The 18,921-nt window shown below is 55.5% G+C and overlaps 1 protein-coding gene across 1 annotated transcript; it reads left to right on the forward strand.

Moving 5' to 3' along the window:
• Positions 1 to 18,824, forward strand: TGME49_276180 (histone acetyltransferase TAF1/250). Its single transcript, XM_018781750.1, has 15 exons — positions 1 to 4,551; positions 4,986 to 5,319; positions 5,716 to 5,904; positions 6,326 to 6,415; positions 7,179 to 7,353; positions 8,090 to 8,321; positions 8,700 to 9,077; positions 9,510 to 9,795; positions 10,587 to 10,816; positions 11,433 to 12,822; positions 13,263 to 13,373; positions 14,314 to 14,466; positions 15,291 to 15,383; positions 16,006 to 16,608; positions 17,375 to 18,824. Exons 1-15 carry the CDS (start codon positions 848 to 850, stop codon positions 17,732 to 17,734), a joined length of 8,328 nt encoding a protein of 2,775 aa, XP_018638246.1. The 5' UTR covers positions 1 to 847; the 3' UTR covers positions 17,735 to 18,824.
• The last annotated feature ends 97 nt before the right edge of the window (positions 18,825 to 18,921 follow it).

Consider the following 18,921-nt stretch of genomic DNA (forward strand, 5'->3'; position numbering starts at 1 on the left):
CTTCGCTCCGGCGGAATTTCCTTTACATTGGGATGTTGTTTTTCTCTCAACACTGCGTGAGGTGTAGGATGACGTTGCCGGGATTCCAGAGGCAGTTTGCCATACTTTCCGCACCGCGTTTCACCGATTTCGGCGGGCTGGCGCTTCTTGCCTGTAAGTCTGGTATAGAACCCCTGTTTCTCAACCGAATTCTCAGGTCTGAGACCTTTTCTTTCGTCCTTCTCTCACGGCAGAAACGGCGTCCGTAGGGCCGCTACATCGTGTGCGCATCTCGCTGCATGCGTTCGTCTCTCGAATCTTCGTTTTCAACTCCTGTCGCGACCTTGAAACGCAGAACTGTCGCCGCTCTTGCCCTTTTCTTCCTTCGTTATTTGTTTACGCCTGGTGGCGCCGTAAAGGTCCTTCCTGTTTCCTTCTCAGGCCCGCTTCCCGTTTCGTTTTCCGGTCAAAGTTGCGGAGACGGCGGACCCAAGAACCGCCTGGCTGTCCAGTCTCGCTTGCTACCGCGTCTTTCTGGAATTTTGCTCTCCACACGAACGTTTCAAGCGACTCCCCATCCCTTCACAACCACATTCACCGAAAACTTCTTCCGACCATCCGTTTTTGTGTCGAAGCCTCGTTTCTTCGCTGACACTCGCGTCAAAACCCACGCTGGGCCGCATATTGGGGTCGCGTAGACTAGGACAATGTGCCTGGACCTCCCGGCACCGGCGAGTCTCTCCAACTCGACTCTCGAGGGAGAGGAGCTGGTCGAAGCCGACTGCAAGGGACCTCTTCGCCAGTTCATTCTTGAAACAGGCTCTTTTCTCTTGAAAAGTCTCGAGCGGTTCGAAGAAACCCCCACACGATGAACGCAGAACGACAGGCTGCGCCTTCAGGGGCGCCAGCGCACTCGGCAGACCCCTCCGGTCGTCTGTCTGTGGCTGCAGCGTCTGCGTTCCCAACGTACCCTCCCTTCTCGAATTTGACATCCCCAGGACACCCCGTGCATCTTGTCGGCTCGACGCCGGCCGCCAACGCCTCCTTTCCTCATCGTCTTCCGTTCTCAACCTCCGTCGCCTCCGCCTCCTACGCCGCCTCTCTCTCCTTTGCGGCACCCTTTCTCGCTCCAGGTCCAGCCCAGGCCCCTGGGATCTCAGGACAGGTTCTTGGGATCTCTGGACAGGCCCCCGTGGTTCCTGGACAGGCCCCCGTGGTTCCTGGGCAGGCCCCTGGGGCACCCCACAGTGGCTCCAGACCCCCCGCGGGTTTCGGGCCTGGTGGGGCGCCCCTGAGGCCCGGTGTGGGGCCTCTGTACCTGAAGGACGGGGCGCCGCGGCCGGGGCTCGGCGCCGAGGCTTTGGCGGAGAAGGAGGGCGCTTCGGGCGCGGGGCGGCGGGACCTGGGGCGCCTCGCGTTCGACAGTCAGTTGGAGGCCCAACGCATGCAGACGGCCTCTGCCGCTTCGGCCCTGCTGCGGCAAGGGTACGTCTCGTCTGTCTCGACAGTCCCTCTCTCTCCAGAGCAGATTGAAGCTGCCGCGAGGTCTGCTGCCGGAGACCTGGAGGCCGCTTCGCCGCTCTCTGGGGTCCAGAGCCGGCTCCGACCTGCCGTGGCGCAAACATTCTCCCCGTCGTCGGCTCTTCCGCCGGCTTCTCGCGGGCCCGCGGGGCCTGCTGCTCCTGGATTTCTGGACGTTGCGAGCAGTTCTTCTCACCCGACCGCTGCATGGTCTTCCTCGTCGACGCCTGCGCTCGCGCCGTCATCGTCCACTCGCGCCCGGGCGGCGGCCGCGCCGCCCCTGGACCTGTCTCCGGTGTCTCCGCTGTGTCCCGCGGGGCCCTCGTCGACCCCACAGGAGCTTCTGGACCTGCTGTACCCGGCCGTCAGTGCGATGCCGTGGCACAGCGCGTCAGCCAAGTCGTTCGCCGCATCGCATGCAGCGGCTTCGCTCTCCTCGCGGCGCCTCCCGACGCAAAAGATTGGCGCGACTGCCAGAGAGCAGTCTTGCAATGCCTCGCCCGGCTCGGCAGCCTCTCCCCACTTCCAACAGCTGCGCTGCGGCCTCGTGGTGACGCAAGTCGACCAACGCGATCTGTGGAGGCGGCCTCGCGAGGGGACCCTCGAGGCCCAGGCCCCGGATGCAAGCCCCAACTGCATGCGCGAGCCAGGCGCAGGGTCCGAGAGCGAAGAGGACATGGTTTCTGAGGACCGCGAGAGCCGGCAAGACGAGGGCCTGTGGGTGGAGCGCGAAGGCGGCGACCCCGCCGTGTGTTCAGGTCAAGACGCCGAGGCATCTGTGGGGCGGGGACACAAGGCCCTCGGGAGGGGAGAAGGGACTCTTTTCGAAAGCAGGGTAAAGTGTCAAGATTTCGTCGAAGAGACACTGGAGCAGGTGTATTTACTGCGCGAATTCGGGGGCATCTTCTCCGTCGCGCGGGAGAGACCCGAGTCTCTCACTCTTTTCGGCTGTCTCGGCAAGGCATGTCAGTTCGCGCCGTCCCCGTCTGTCTCCGCCGGGGTGTCTCCAGAGGACTTCGCGTCTGTCCTCTTCGCACCGGCACCCGCCTCGCCCCTCGCCCTGTTTTCTGGGGCCTCGGCGGGGTCGCTCTCGCCGGCGCTGGCGGCCGAGTGGCGACGGCTCTTCGCCTCTCTGCGGCTTTCCGCCTGCACATTCTGGCTCTTGACTGTACAAACCGAGATGGAGATCGCGGAGGCGAATCGGCGGTTTCGAAAGACTGTCGAAGTCTGGCAGCTGCAGCGCGAGGTGCTGGACGTGCAGGACCGGCTGTACAAACACCAGGAGGAGGCGCCACGGGGCGCCAGCTCCTCAGTCGCGCGACATGCCTGGAAGGTCAAGCGTCGCGCGTTGTTTCACTCTTACGCTCAGATCGCACAAAAGTACCGAGAGGCTCTGTCGGAGCAGCAGCGAATCTTCGACGTCACAGCTGACGCGTTCTCCCAAGTCACGGCGTCGCAGCTCTTCGACGCGAATGAAATCCTCCCGAACTTCTTCGCGCGAACCGGAAACTCTCAACTCACTCTTCGCAACCTTGGCTTTCCCCGCTGCTGCTGCACAGATGCCGCAGCCGCCGTCGCCGCCGCCGGCGCCCTCCGCGGCTTCCGGCGGCTCCCCGGGTGTACGCACACCTGCGGGTGTCGCGTCTGCGTCTTCGGCCTCGCGGGGCGCGTCGGTCTGACTCCAGAGGCTCGTGAGACGACTGGAGAGGGCGACGCGTCGGAGGGGTCTTCCTTCCCGGCGTATGCCTATGGCGGGGACTCCGGGGCCGCGGACTCCCTACCGACGCCGCGGGTCTCGAACTGCAAAGGAGTGGAGACGGGGACCGGTGTATTTGATTCTGCCTTCGTAGAGGCCGGCCCTGGCCGTGCGAGCCTCGCCTCGACGGCTCCACTGGCTGTCTCTGCAGACACTCCAGGAACGCAAGAGGCGGAGAAAGCGAGCGAGTCTGGCGCCGAAAAGACTGGCGCCGACCCCACACTCGGGCCCGAATCTCTTCACCGGAGTCCCCTGCCTTTCAGGGACTCGGCAGGCGTTTCGAGACCCTCGAGTTCAGTCGATCTGCCTGGTGGCTCGTCCTCTGCCTTCTGTCCAGAAGCCCCGAAAGCCGGCGAGCTACGGCATGCGGAGCCGGTGTCGCGGCCTCCGGTGGAGTCGGACGAAAACGCGTACTCTGACGGCAACGCTCGAGTGCTCCCTTTCTCGGCGAAGCCTCTCGAGGCCGGCAAGGACGCCGCGGCTCTCGCCGGCCCGCGCTCGGGCTCTCCCCCAGAAGATTCCGTAGTGGCGGCGCCGTTGACGGGGGGCCAGCGCGCGCATGCGCTTTCTGGTGGAACGCATGGAGGTTCTTTGCGCGCGGACCTCGATGACGAATTCGAGTTCGACGACGCGGACCTGGAAGATGCTCACCACGCGCTGCACCCTGGGGCTCGCGCGCCCGCCGAGGCCGCGCCGGCCGCGACCGCAGGTGTCTCCGAAGGTGCTGCCGGGCCCGGCGGGGCCGCGGAGCCCCTCGGGCGCCATGCGGGCCCGCGGGCCTCGGGCTCCAGGGACTTGCCCGCCGGGGGCGCCGGCGCGTCCCCAGGCGCCCCAGGAGGTGCGCAGGGCCCGAACGCGGGGACGCAGAGTGTCTCCGGAGTCTCTGCATTCCCCGAGGACGAGGGCCCCACGGAGGGGAAGGTTCTCGCGCGCCCCGTGGTCCTGAGGGAGCCGCTGTGGGGCGAGGTCGAGGGAACTCTCGAGTGCGACATGACGCGCATGCATCGTCTGCTGCACTGGAAGAAAAGAGACACGGAGACTCTCGCGGTCGCGGCGGCTGCTGCAGCGCGCAGCGCGGCTGAGAAGGCCGGTTCCCTCCTGATTTCAGACAGCGGCGTCGAGGAGGGCCTCGCGGCGCTGTCGAGTGCCGCGACAGCTGCGGCTCTGGCTGTCGAGGAAGAAGAAACCGCTCTCGCGACTGAACGAACGGAGCTGCTAAAACAGGCAGAAGGCAATCTTGAACGAGCTGTACGCTGCCTAAAAGGCCCCTGGAGCCCCACCGGAAACAGCTTGGGGTAAGAGAGAAGAGCGACATGCAAATACGGAAGGAAGGGGAGAAGGAAGAGGGGACCGCTGTTCAGGGGAGGAAGGGGGAGACCACAGAGAAGAGTAAAGCGAGAGAGGCGGCTGTCGTTCTTTAGAGCAGCTTCTGGGGTGGCAGCACCTCTCGAGTGGGGACTTGTGTGTATTTTCAGAGAGCGTTTTCTCCTTCTTCAATGAAGTGGAGTTCGATAACGGATGATTTGTCACTAGATTTATTTCCACAATCAATCCGTGTCCAATTTCACTTTTTCGGGCTTCCTACAAGTCTCAGATGATTCAAAGTGGACCGTAAAAGTCTCGGGGTTCCTGGAGCTCAAAACAGTGAGATTTTCTTCCACGATGATCTGAATCCTTGTCTCCTCTCTCATGCGTCTCCTTCGCAACTTCTCCTCTCCCTTGCATGCAGATCCGCTTCGTCGACCTTCGACGTTCCTCTGCGCTACCAGCAGCAGTCTATGCGTTTTCTCTTCCTTTTTCTTTCGGCTTCGTATCTCCTGCCCTCGTCAAGTTCTTCGAGAGGTGAAGTGTCAAACTCTCCCTCCGTTTCTCCGGCCGTTGGAGAGCCTCCCTCCGTAGCGCTGCCTTGGCACAGCCGCGAGCGAAGGGGCTTTCTGTCTCCCTTCGTCGATGAGAAGGAAATGCGGAGCTCGCAGGACGCGCTGCTCTCGTGCGTCTTCTTCGACCTGAACGACGATCTGCTCTTTCGCCTCAATGAGGAAGTCCCTGAAAAAACAAATCAGGCAAGACACACTGCACTATATCTTTGGGACATCTACAGTCAAAGTGCATACTTACTCTTAGTGTATATAGTATATATATATATATATATATATATCCTGACATAGGCTCTGTATACCTATTTTTGAAGGCATGCTTGTATAAGTATATATGCATGTATGTATAGCTAGGCGTACGTATGCATCTTTAGAGACAGGTGCGCTGTGTCTTCACATCTATTGCGAGTCTGCATCTCTCCAACATATATATATATATATATATATATATATATATATGTATATATATACATATAGGTATGTATACGTCTGTGTCGGTTCATGTCTGTTTTCGAGCTGAGTGGGGCGTTTGCGTTCCACAGTTCACTTCGCGCAAGTCCTCTGTTGTCTCGGACTTCTCAGGAGGAAGACGAGGTCAGTGAGCACGGTGTGACCCTCGCCGTTTCTGGCGGCGCGTCGGGTGGACCTCCAGAGACTCCCGGAGACAGTTCGTCTGCGATGGCGGCCATTGGGGCCTTCTACGACGCAGAGGGCGCGCTGGCAGGTGTCTCGCGGACTGCGGCCCTTCGTCTGCGAAGAAAGGCCAAGCAGGTGAGGAGACAGTTGAACTAAAACACAGCGACGCGTGGAGATCGCGCAGCAGAGGCAGAGGTAGAGGCAGAGGTAGAGGCAGAGGCAGAGGAGAAGGAACGTAACAGTTTAGAGCGAGGGTGCTCCGATCTTCCCGAAGGCGGGGCAGGCGACCTGTGAATCGCGCTGAAGGAAAGAGAGAGGAGAGGCGCCTGAAGAAGAAGGAGGCTGGACCAGAAAGGAGAGGGGACGCACGAGGAGGAACTTCGTCTTTCTCGCGCCTGTCCAGCGTCGCGCCTCTCTGTCGTGTTTAGGGCGCCCAGTCTGCCCGCGGATAACGCGTGAGATACGCACCGCGTCGTCTCTTTACTTGGCTCTCTTTTTCTGCCTTTTCGTTCAGTGCTCGTGTCTCGATTCGCTGTGCGTTCTGCTCTCTGTCCAGGAGGTCTTAAAACTCGACAAACAGAAGCGAATCGAACTGGTGAAGCAAGGCAAAAGCGCGCTCGAACTCCACGCCATGGCTGCCGCCGAAGTGAGACAGGACCGGCAAGAATTTGAGACTCGAACAGCCCGCTGTAAAGAGGGCAAAGGTAGCTTTCGAGGGAAGACGGAGAGAGTCCGCCGGGGAAGAACAGGCGTTTTCAGGGAGAAGCTTTCATAGACCAAGAAGACGAAAAACAGAAGAGGAGTTCTTTGGCCTCCATTCCTCGACAACTCTCATTGACATGGCGTCCTATATTCGGTGTCGTTCATTGGATACACACTTCCACATGGCCTCGTTTCCGCCGAAACGTTCTGGTCGATATCGTCACTCGAAGCCTGTCTCTGTTCGCCGTCCGTCAGATTGAACTGTGGGCGCCTTGCTTGTCTTTTCTCATCGCAGCTTCCCTTTTTCGCTGGGGAACGAAGCCCGTCTTCTGCATGCGTCTCAACGTTCGTTCGTTCGAAAACACAGTCGTGGACGTGGATAGAGAAATACGTCGCTCGATGTCGATTTTTACGACTTTTACGTCATGTCTTGAGGCTGCGGCTCTCTCTCTTTTGAGCTGACACGAACAGTGCGTCGATCCACGTGGACGGAGAAATGCCCATGGAGCTTTGTGTCGGCTTCGTTTCGCGTTAAGGTGCCTGCAGAGGTTGGCGTTTCACGGATTTATTTCTAGACGTGGAAGAGTACTGTGTCGTCTTGGAACCTGCCGTCTCTGCAAGTTGCTCTCCCCAGGACCGGTTCGTTGTCTCGGCAATGTGCGGTCCACGTTTCGTGGATTGTCCTCGCTTTTTCCTTGGCCGTGCAGCAAGAGACGCGGTCGTCCAAGGCCCGCAGTCCTCTCCAAGAGTTCGTCGTGACTCTGGGGGAATTCTCCTTGAAGGAGAAGCTGGGGAGTTTGCTGCAGAGACTCAACACTTCCTTCGACGCGTTTCAGGCAGACCGGCGGCTTCACTGCAGAGGCAAAGAGCAAGGCTTGAGAGGTAAAGAAAGTCGTCCGATCGCTCCCGTCTCTGCGTGAAGAGTCGCAAGAGTTTTGAGAGTCGGCTCTGAAACCCTCGCCAGAGGCAACTTCGCTGTAGAAAGCCATGTCCACGCCTGCCGGCCGTGGTGTGCCTCGACCTTTCACCTCTGCTCCTTATCCACCTGTCGATTCTTTTCGAAGCTGAGAGTTCGTCGTTTCCACCATGTTGAGCGGTGTCGAACATATTCCGCGGCTCCTGGCGACAGGAACTGAGGAGAACGCTCTTCAGCCGCACACCATCGAGGAGAAGCACAGAGACGTGGAATTCCAGCTCGAGACGCCTTCGTTTCTCGTCTTTGTTGAAAAACGACAGAGTTCACTTCTCGTTGACAAATGCGTGTTTATACATATCTATATATATCTGTATATATCTATAAATCTATCTGTCTATATATATATATATATAAATCTATCTGTCTATATATATATATATATAGATATTTGTGTATACAGGCATACATATATCTTCTGCGTGCGTTGCTTTCGAAGCAGGACTCAGTTTTCGGGGGAGATCTTTTTGTTCTGTCTTGTTCTCGTGGGGAGCTTGACTGTCTCTTGAAGAAGCGCTCCCGTTGTCTCTTGCGTGTCTCCTCCGCGAGACTTGTCTCCTCGGTGGAAGGGGAGTCTTTTTGTGCCCTGCGTTTTTTCGCGTGACTTGTATCTCTTCCACTTTCTTTCCTGGCGACTGCCTTCAGGAGGAATTCCTCTGATCCACACCAAGATCGCTTTTCAGCTGCAGGGAACGCATCCTGTGGCGGGGCGCCGCGGGCGGCTGGCGATGCTGCGTTTCCACCGGCCCGATTTTCGCGCAGGACTCGTTTCTTCGAGAACGTTCTTCGATGGATCTGCGGCTTCGAGTTGCACTCGGGAAGATCGAAGGCGAAAAGCCGCAGTGCAAAGTGTCGAGCAGAGCCCCTGGGTGATCCTGTGAGTCTGACGGAATCGGAAAAAGAGACAGAAGAGGACGGACAAGGTGTGTGCCGCTCTGTGTGTCTCGTCGCTCTTCCTTCTCTTCTCCCTCTCTTTTTATGCAGGGTGTGCATGTCTGTCTTCTTTCTTCTTTCGATCTCCTTCCAACCGCCGATGTAGTCGAACGAAGTCTCGGATTCGAGTTCGCTCTCTCCTCGCTGTGTCCTGTCTTTCCTTCTTCTCTTCGCTCTTCCACGTTTCTGTCTGTTCGTCTGCGTTCCTGTCGCGGGTCGACTCTCCACCGTGCTCGATTCGCCGCTTTGTTCGTTTTCCCCACTGTCTCTGCTCTTCGCGTCGTGCTGTCAACTCCCGTGGGCTGCTTCTCCCTCTGTGCAGACCGCCGGAGCCGAGCGCGGTGATGAATCGCTTGCGCGAGGAGCTGTGTCGAGGCGCGCCTGAAGGCGAAGCCTCGTTTCCGCGTCTGGAGGAAGAGTCTTCTGCCGGGTCGCGGGAGACCGGACCTCAACGCGAACAAGCAGCAGAGAGAGGCCCAGGGACGACAGGCGCGCTGCGCCTCGACGGCGAGGGATCGGGCGAGACGATTCACTTGGCAAACCTCTTCTACACCCCACAAGACCTCTCGCTGCGAGACGACGCCCCCATCGCCGTGCTAGAGTACATGGAGCAACAGCCGCTGCTGATGCACAATCCAGGAATGGCGATAAGAATCGTCCGCCACTTCGTCCCCCACAACGCACCCAACAGCGAACTCTCGTAGGCCTCTCGGGAAAGGAACGCGAGCGCGAGAGAAAAACAACGGAACAAACACCAGGCAATGTCTCACTCGACGCTTCACACAACTTGCCAGCATACAGCTACCTTCAGGCATATATATATATATATATATATATATGTATATCGGTCTAGCTAGATGCATGTGTTTGCACAACTGCATGCATCTCCCTATATATATATATATATCTATATATATATATATATATATATATATGTATATGTATATGTGTGTATATATATATATATATATGTTGATGTTGATACGCGTCTCTGTGCATCGAGTTTGGTGTGTCTGGATAGACCAATTGTACGTGTGTATGCGTGGGTGTGGGAGAGTTTGGAGAGAAGCGCGTGGAACTTTTGTTTTCTGTCTTTCTTTCTTGTGCTGCTGCTGTGGCGCGGTGAAAACAGTCGAGCAGATCAACTGGTGCACGCAGAGCGACAAGTGAAGGGGCGTCTCGGGCCGTTTGGAGAATTGCAGCTGCAGCAAGACGATGCGAAACTCACTCTGTTCGGCACTCGCTTGCCGCTGGCGAGGGGCCAGGGCCAGGCCGTTGCAGAGAGTCCGTTGCTGAAGGCTCCAGTGTACGTACACCCGACGGCACCCAACGCTCCTGTGAAGCGCGACAGTCGCTTCCACGACTATCGAGACACAGACTTCATTCTTGTCCGGACGCGGGCGAAAGATCGCTGCAAGGTACGGCAGACGCAGTTCATCGCTTTCGACGTTTTGCACCGTGTTCCGTCTTGCAAGGTGACTTGCATGCGCTGCTCCGAACCGACGCGGCGCGTCGTGCTTCTCTCGCGGACCTCGGCGGCTTTTTCCACTCTTTCTGCGCCGCAGAGGTGACACAGTGACCAACGGAACGGAACACAAAGTGCAGAATCTATCAAGGTGTATATCTATATATCTATATATATCTGTATCTATATCTATCTATATATAAGTATATATCTCTATCTATCTATATATATGTATATATATATCTGTACCTATATATGCATATTATTTAACTGCGTAGGACCAGATAGGAAGAACTAAATAGGGAGAGATGGAGAGGGAGAAGTGCCAGTGGCGGGATGTATGGATACGTGGACAGCGACATCGAGCAGGAGAGAGACAGGGATTCCTCGGTAAATAGAAATGGGTCCGTATTTGTAAACTTGACTTTGACGCATAGGTCGTTTTACTGGTACCAATGAGGCGGAGAGAAGAACAGTCTGCCGATTTGCTCTTTGTTGGTGCTTCGTGATTCCTCTACCTCCTTCTGTTTGTGTCGGTCTCATCTCTCCCAAGGTTCACTCATGTTCTGTTTGTTGGTTTCTGCGTTCACTCCCTTTCTCGCCATTGTCATGCCCTCGGTCTCGTGCTTCACTCCGCTCTTTTCTTCTCCTTTTCCTTCTTCTCTTTCTCCTGATCTCCCTGTTCTCGTTTTTTTCTTGTCGGTTTAAATTCCTCTCTGTTCTGCCGCTCTCTCCTTCGTGCAGGTCTACCTCCGCCCTCTCCTGTATCCACCCCCAGAGAAGAACTCCGCGCGCGAAGGCTTCTCTTTTTACCGCTCGGGAGGCAGTCTGGAGAGTCTCTCCGTCCTTGGGAGTCCGGCCAACTGCGGAGTGTACACAGTCGGCCAGTGCGAGCCGCGCATGGAAGTTCATGCGCCGAACTCGAAGAAGCATGTGGAGGACCGGAAACTGCATGCAAAGGCCTGGGCGCTGAGGTGAGTTCTCGAAGTTCGCTCTTGGCTGAGCCGCGCGGCTCTCTTTTTTTCGCCGGTCCTCCTGATCACACAAACAACAGCGCAGAGACTTCCATACAGGCCCAGCACCACTCTGTTCTTCGCCTGCTTCGTTGGCGCGACGCGTCTCTCTCCGCGCTGACCTCTGGCCATGTCTGCCGTACTCCAACTCTCGACACCGCACTTTTGAGGCGCTCCCCAACAACTGCCGCGCGTTCTGCACAGTAGCAGTGACCTTCCCCTTCCATCTCTAGAGCAACGCAGAGACGCTTTTTCCTCTCGTGGTTCTTCTCAAACGCAACTTGTGCCTGTCCAAGCTCCTTTCGAACAAAGTGTTGATCTCCCCTTTCTGTGGCCACGTATCTACCTGTATAAATATATATAAATATAAATATATATAAATATATATATATGCATAAATACCAATATACACATAAATACTAAAATATACATATATATATATATATATAAATCCATAGAGATATTTATATATATTTATATATATATATATATATATATAAATATTTACGTGGCTGTCTTGTGTTTGAGATCTCTGTGTTTTTCTCTGGTGTGTGTTTCCTGCGGTTCCCCCGGTCAGATTCGCTGCAGAGAAGAACGTGACGGACATGAAGCGCGTCAAGGACTTAGTGAAGCAGCGTTTTTGCCCACCTGTGGTCGAAAAGGAAGTGACTCAGATGCTCAAGTTGCTTTCGCCGATCGCGCCGCACCGCCTGCCGCGGCTGGACGACGCGGCGCTGCGGTCGATCATTCGTCCGGAGTTGATTTGTTGTCTGGAAGCTGCGCATGCTGCTCTGTTTCGTTTGAAGGCGATCGGCATCATGACGCTGACGTCGGCGGACGGTCTCGCGGGCGTTGCACAGTTTATCGAGAAGGAGGAGAGACACGCGCAAGAGAAGGTGCTGGCGGCGAAGAAGCGTCTGAAGGAAATCGAGATGAAGTTTCGACAGCAGGCGGAGGCGCGCCTGCCTGCGGCGGGAGGCAAGGACGCAGATCTTCGCGCCCAGAGTTTGGAGGCGGCGAACGCGGCTTGCCAGCGCGCGCATGCCGCGCTCTCGAGTGTCTGTACAGCGTACGCGGAGAGCCGCATCGGGAAGCGGTACGGTCACTTGGTGCGTTTCATCGAGGAGCTGCTGCTTTTGACGCCTTGGAACCTCACCAAGGAGTGCAAGGATGTGTTGACGAACAAGGGGAGTGCACAGTTCATGCTGTCAGGTTTCGGAGACCCGTCGGGGGGGCGCGGGGAAGGAATTTCGCTGATCAAACGTTTGAACCGCGAGCGCGCTGGCCTCTCCTTTCTCTCGGGCGCGTCGCGGAACTTTGGTTTTTCGCGGGACGGCGCGCGCTCGCTCGCGGGGGCCTTCGGCCCAGGGGGGATCTTCCTGGGCGCTCACCTCGGAGCTGCGGCGGGAGGCGGAGTCGCGGGGACAGGGGAGGATCTGCGGAAGCTGTCGATGCAGGAGCTGCGGCGGCGACTGGTCCAGTACGGCTTGTCCGAGTCGGTGATTCGTACGCTGCCCCGGTGGGATCAAGTCGCGCTCGTCAGGCAGTACCGCGACGGCTTCGGCAACGCAGACTTTGAGAACGAGGAAGAGGGGAAGAAGGCGAAAGGCGGACTCGTGAAGACCGGCCGTCTCCGCGGCGAAGAGTATGAAGAGAGACTCACAGACATTCTCCAGAGACAGAAGAAGGCCTTGGAGGCCGACGCGCCGGCAATCACGGACACCGAGGACGAGGGTGAAGAAGACGCTGCGCGCGAGAACGCCGCAGACGTCGACCTGCTCGAGGAACAGAAGGCCAAGAAGGGGAAGAAGGTGACAAAAGACGAGGAACGACACAAGGCACACGCTAAGAAAGTCGGAACTGCCTCCCCCGGAAACCTCGCAAACGGAGACCCAAACCACGGACAAGACAAAGGAGTTGAGGACGCCCTTCTCGCTGCTCTGGATGGAGAAGAAGAAGAAAAAGAGGTCAGACACACGCTCTGGACGTCATCGACTCTTTCCTGGCCTCGCGCGATTGAGTCGGATCAGTCTTTTCTCACTCTCTGTCCTCTTCTCTGTCTTCTTCTCTTTTTCGAGTTACCTTTTCCTCTGACTTCTCCTTTTCTCTTCTTCTCTGTCTCTCTTACATTTCTCTCTTTCTTGTGTCTCTTCTGCAGCAATTTCTTTCTCTCGCCTGCCCTCGTCTGCCATCTTCTGCGCCCTGTTCGGCCGTCGCTGGTTTTTTCGTCTGTGTTTTTCTTCTCTGATGCCCGACTTTTTGTCCTCCCTCGTGTATTAGGCGTTCTCAGATCTCAGTGAGGCCTCTTTTTCTTCGGGGTGGGCGCTGTCTTTCCCTGGTGCGACGCCTCGTCTGCCTTCACGAATTGCTTTTTTCTTGACACTTCGTTTTCCATCCTCTTTTTCAGGCCGATGAAGACGAACTGGAACGACGGGAGCTTCAGGCGCTCCGACAGCGGCAGGAGGCGCGCGCAGCGAAGCCACTGACAGCTGAGGAGCAGCAGCGCGCCGACATGAAAGTAAATCGCGATTTCCAGACACTCTTGAGCAATCCATTTTTTCCAAGACTGCACAGGACCGCAGGAGCGTGGATGCTCTGTTCTTGAGTTTGGAAATGAGATTTCAAAGATTTTTTCTTTCTTTCATGCGCTCCCCGTGCCGCGTTTCCTTTCCTTTTCGGGTGAAGTGAATGGGCCAATGGAGAAGAGAACTGTTTTCCGGATCCAGAAGAAGAGCACACCGGCCCGAGAAGCCTTTTTTCATGATATTCCAGCGCCTTTAGAGTCACCTGCGCTAACAATTTTTTCAAGGAAGTTTTGGTGAAAAAAAAAGATTTCCAGTCCTCGAAAAATGCGCCTTTTCCACAATATCTCAAACAAAACTGCTTTTTTCGCCTCGCCGTCTTCTGACGAGTTCGGCTTCTCTCTTCCGTCAATCTGTCTACTCCCGTTTTTCTCTCTTTTTCAGTCTTGCATGTCACGCGCAATGATAACGGAACGGCTGTGCATGCCTCTACATATATGCATGTATATGCAGTTGAGTCGGTGAGTTTTTGCGCATGCATGCCGTCGTCAGAAAGGTTTTGTGTGCATGTGATTGTTTAGTCGTCTGTAAGCGTGAGTGCATGTGCTGTGTACTTTTATGCGTTTCGTTTTTTCGTCGCTTGGCAGGTCGGCTGAGCGTGTCTCTGCATGCGGAAGAAAATATCTGAGTGGATTTTCTCCATTTTTTGACAAGCTGTCATCAACAAAGCCGGTTCTAAGAGTCGACCGGCTTCGGTCAAACGCCGAGAAGGGAAGTGTGTCTGAAGAGAGGGGGTAGGAGAAACTGGAAGACAGCTTTCCAATTTTTTGAACGTGTATCTTGAGCGGATCCTGGAAGGGGAGCGAAGGTGGAAATGTGCGTTCAGGAGCTCACGCTTCTCAGATTTCCCTCCTTATTTGTTGCCCTCTGATGCAGGTGCAAGCCGTTCCTTGCCTTCGATGGATTCGCCGCTTTCGCCAGCAGGCGGGGGAGCCCTTTGCCACAGAGCGAGTCGTCCTGATTTACGGAGAAAAGAATATCAGAAACTTCATTCAGTGGCGGACGAAGCGCCTGGAAGACACCCGAGCGGTAAGAATCGTGAAGGAGGACGAGGCCACAGCGCGCCTGCCGCTTGCAGGTGATGCATTCGGAAGACTCAACTGCGCGTTTTCTGTGACTCGGGCGTTGTCGGTTCGTCTCTCTGTGGTGGATCTGCTGTCTTCGAGGCGGCAACAACAATGCTGTTTCTGTCCGGTCCTTCCTTCGACATTCATCCTCGAACTGAGGAGGTTCGCAAGTCTCCCGTGGGCTCCCGTCATGTCATCAATTCCGGCTGCGTCACACACGTCGCTGTCCCAGTGACGGACGCGCACAGAGTGACCAGCTCGGTTCCCCGTGGAAAAAGGCGTTCGGCTTATATTCGGGCACTCCAACCCGCTCTGACACCGAAAAGGGCACGGCCCTCGGGACTCTCGTTCGCGAAGGGAGATTCGGGCAGAGAGACAGAAGGTCGAAGCGAGCAAGAAAGAAACAGAGAGAAGATGTACACATCTGCCGTCTGATAAAGAGTCTTCGTGCGTGAATCACCATCTCTCCCGCTCTGTCCGCATGCATCTGCATTCCATATATCACTCGCATCTCCATAAATACACACTCATATACATCTACGTATATATACATACATACATACATACATATATGCATACATACATATATGCATACATACATATATGCATACATACATATACATATATAAATATATATATATTTATTTATTTAAAGATATGTATGTACTTGAAGAGGGTCTCGATGCACTGGCTTTCGTGACTGTGTTGAGAGCAGAGAACCTCTGTAGCATGTCTCAGGTGAGAGACGAAAACGTCTCGTGACGTCGTTCCCCTCTTCGTTTTCAGAGGATGCTTGCGTCGACGAGGAGCAAAGAGGCTTTGGCCGGAAAGCGCGTCTGTCGAGCCTGTGGGCAGCCAGGTCACATTGCATCGAACGTGGTAGGTTTTGTTTGTGCGAAGAGGAGCATGTATCTGTCGTTTTTTTCAGTGTGTCTTGTCTCTTTCTGCCTCACTTCTCTCACTCGTTCTCTCTACTGCGACCTCTCAGTTCTGTGCTCCTCCAAGATAGATCATCGCGTTTTTTTAGGCTGCCACCGCCGCTCTGGACGGTCTTGCATCTGCACAGCCTGTCAGATTTACTCTCTGCAGCGTTTACCATCTAGGACAGACCTGAACGTGACTCTTGCAGACTCCTTCGACGCATGCGCCGGCTCTCAGATTGCTTCGCTTTGCTCTGTGTCGAAAGTTCTTCTTCAGGCGGTTGATTTCTGACGACACTCCCTGACGCATGCACTTCATCTGACCGGCTGTGTTTCCACTTCTGTCTCGTCGGCCGAGAACTGTTTCCAGATTCGTGCCGAGTTGCTGTAGCGGTCGAAGTGGAATTCGCGCGTTTGTGTCTCCTCATTCAGGTCGTTCGCGTTTCGTTGTATCTTGCGTTTTTCGAAAGGAAAGAAGAGCACTGAAAACTCTTTTGGAGTTGCATTACTTGGAGTTCGTGGTGAAGCCTCTTCTCAAATCCTGCTTTCTTCTCAAATGTCCTGGTTTCACCGCTTCTCAGAACTGTCCGCTGTACAGTGGGCCGAAGCGTCCTGCGGCGGCGCTGACGCCTCCGCCGCCAGTGAAGAAGCGCAGAAAAGAGAACCTGCAGCTGGAAGAAGACTTGTTGATGGGTCTTTGCCCTGAGGGAGAGAACGAGAGCGAAGTGAACGCGTTCGGTCTGTCGCAGACGTCTGGCACGCCTGGGCGACAACGCGCGGGTGGCGCAGCTTCTTCGGGAGGGCGAGGGAGGTCCGCGCGCGGGGCGGTTTGGGAGGAAGAGGACGAGTTCGGGGACGCAGCTTCTTCTCTCGTTTCTTACTCGAGAAGGCGCGCTGGAACTCGAAGTGCAGGCAGCATTGCGGACGGGCACACGCAGTTTTTCGGTGGAAAAGCTGGCGAAGCTGGTGGGCGGAAGAAGGCGAGTCGCAGGCGCGGCGCGGGAGGCGGAGGCGGCGGCAGAGGCCGGGAGAGCCTGGAAGAAGAAGAAGAGAGGACGCAAGACGAAGAAGACGAAGAAGAAGAGAGGTGGACGCCGGAACGGAACCGCCGCAGTGCCATCGACGAACTCAACATTGCTCTCGCAAGGATCGTCAACGTCGTTCTCCAGCAACAGATCTTCAAGGTGACAAACAGAGACAGACAAACACGGTTCGGGGGGCCGCGACGGAGTTGTGCGACGGGGGGGACGATGCGGTTCGAAGCGCCTGGCACAGAGAACTGCTTGCAGACGAAAAACAAGCACGAACTGTGGCCTCCACAGGGGAGGGTGCGGGGCAGTAGACACTTTCAGAGAGGCGACGGAAGAGAGCACAGGGGAAGGGATGTCGACCATTTGGTGTGAGAGAGACGTTTTTGTCCATGTGCGAAGGTCTCGATGATTCCTCAGAGACTGACAGGTAGACAGTGATACGTAGAGATAGATATGCGAACGGAGTAGGTAAAGAAATACGAGGTAGATCAGGTGGAGATGCAGGGTAGACCGAAAGATAGATCAAGAGAGTCATCGTAAGATGGAGATAGGCCGACACAGAAGTCGAAGGAGGAGGGTTTGAGGCTTCAAGTTTCCCTGCGTGCCTCTGCGAGCGATTTCTCGTGGCGGTGCTTCTCTTCACCTTTTCCTTCAAAGGAAAGTTCGATTCAAGTACTGCTTCGAGGCGCCTTCGTATCTGTGGAGCACGGCTTATTTCCTGCAGATGCGGTTGTTGTGTGTGTGTGTGTGTGTGTTTCTGCGTCGTTTTCGTCGTAGTTGAGACGCGGGGATTTTTGCATCGTTTTCGGACTTTCTTGGTTGGCTTTGGTCAGGCCGTGTGTCTTCTTCGTTCGTCTTTTTCCTCATCGTTTGACTTCTTTTTCTCGAGCGTTTTCTGTGCTTTCCGCGTGGACTGCAGCCCTTCTGGCAGAGGGTGGACGAACGATACGCGCCGAACTACTACCGAGTGATCGCGAATCCGATGTGGCTGCAAAAGATCGCGAGCAAGTGCAAGCAGCGGGAGTATGTGTCGGGAGAGCAGTTTCTCGCCGATGTCCGCTTAGTGGTGACGAACTGTTTCCTGTTCAATCCTCCAAACTCTCCGAGTGCCTGGCTCCGAGAGCGAGCAACGAATCTGGAGGAAACCGTGCGGCAGAAATTCGAGGAACAGAGGGCGACGGTCGCGGAGTGCGAAGCCGTCATTATGAGTCACGGCGTCGGGATCACTGGAATGGCCGCCGACGGGGTGGCGGCTCACATGGGCTACCCGATGATGTGAAACACGGGGGACGCTGCGAAAATCGGTACATTTCGACCGAACGCGTCTGTCTGATGGTCTAAAGCGTTTCTGCCGCGCGAAAAAAAACGAGTGGCAAGAGGTTTTCACGGCCAAGAAAAACGTTTGGTGTTTTGGGGGTGGCAGGGTGAAAGAGGGTTCGAGAGCGGCACAAGAGGAACGGTGTAAATAAAGGGTAAGGCAAGCGAAAGGAGAAACTCTTGTCTCACGTTGCAACTGGAGAGCGGACGAAAGGAACGAGACGTGCTGTGTAAGTATCGAAGTTCTGGAAGGAAAAGGAACTTTTGCCCTGGGAACATATCTCACACTGTCCAACTTCTGCGGGCTCGACGGGACCCTCTTGAACTGTCAAAGTCGACAGTCCTCGAGCACCATACGTTCTCAAGTTCCAGAAATTGTCATACAGGTGGAGAGAGACACAAACGGAATTTCGTGCGAATCGGTTTTCTTCTTTCCTGAACCTAAGCGCCTCTGAATGGCTGCTGAAAAATGTGGCAAAAAAAGTGATTTTTCTTCTAAGCAGCGCCACGCTAGTGGACCGCTACACAGCTTGATTTTCAAGGCGTATCTAACTGCCGAAGCAGAGACAAATCTTTTCCCTGTGAACGGGACAGCCGCGTTCTGTCGCTGTGAGGGGGAAGATCCTCTTTGGCCGGAAGAGGAGTCAGGCGCAGCCACAACAGGCACTCCTCCACATTGATGGTCTGCTGAATTAGTGAAGTGTCATTGCCACTGACAGTAGAGAGGTGCACTCCGCAAGTCGGCCGTTAGTCGAAAAAGGAACTTTCTCGGAGTGTCATGGCTTTTTAACTCTCAAGCAGGTGTGAAGAGTACGTCTGCGTGGGCGTGGGTGACTCAGAGGGGAAACCGGCGTTTGCCCTTTTTCAGAGACTGGAAATAAATGATGGCGAGACCTATCTTCCTCGTGCAACAGGAGTTGCACTCATTGTATCTCGGAGACAGGCGAATTGCAGGCGTTTTTCATTCGACGCTTTTGTGTTCGGCTGGAACTTGTGTCTGAAACTGCCAACATGCTGGAAGAAGCAGCGTGTACCGACCGATCTATCAGCTGAAGTTCAAGGTACCGTCCGACTGTGTCGGACAGTACTGCGGGGTATGGCGTTGCCGAAAGAGGGCAGAGGATGCGAATAAAAAGAACCGGTGGTTTG

Source organism: Toxoplasma gondii, chromosome III (assembly GCF_000006565.2).
Source record: "Toxoplasma gondii ME49 chromosome III, whole genome shotgun sequence".
Lineage (NCBI taxonomy): Eukaryota > Apicomplexa > Conoidasida > Eucoccidiorida > Sarcocystidae > Toxoplasma > Toxoplasma gondii.

What these genes read in the sequence shown, in the direction of transcription:
- TGME49_276180 (XM_018781750.1), top strand. Translation starts at nt 848, where the DNA reads ATGAACGCAGAACGACAGGCTGCGCCTTCAGGGGCGCCAGCGCACTCG. An exon ending in TCCCTGAAAAAACAAATCAG is followed by an intron (nt 5,320 to 5,715) that starts GCAAGACACACT and finishes CGGACTTCTCAG; the next exon opens with GAGGAAGACGAGGTCAGTGA. An exon ending in GGGCGAAAGATCGCTGCAAG is followed by an intron (nt 9,796 to 10,586) that starts GTACGGCAGACG and finishes TCCTTCGTGCAG; the next exon opens with GTCTACCTCCGCCCTCTCCT.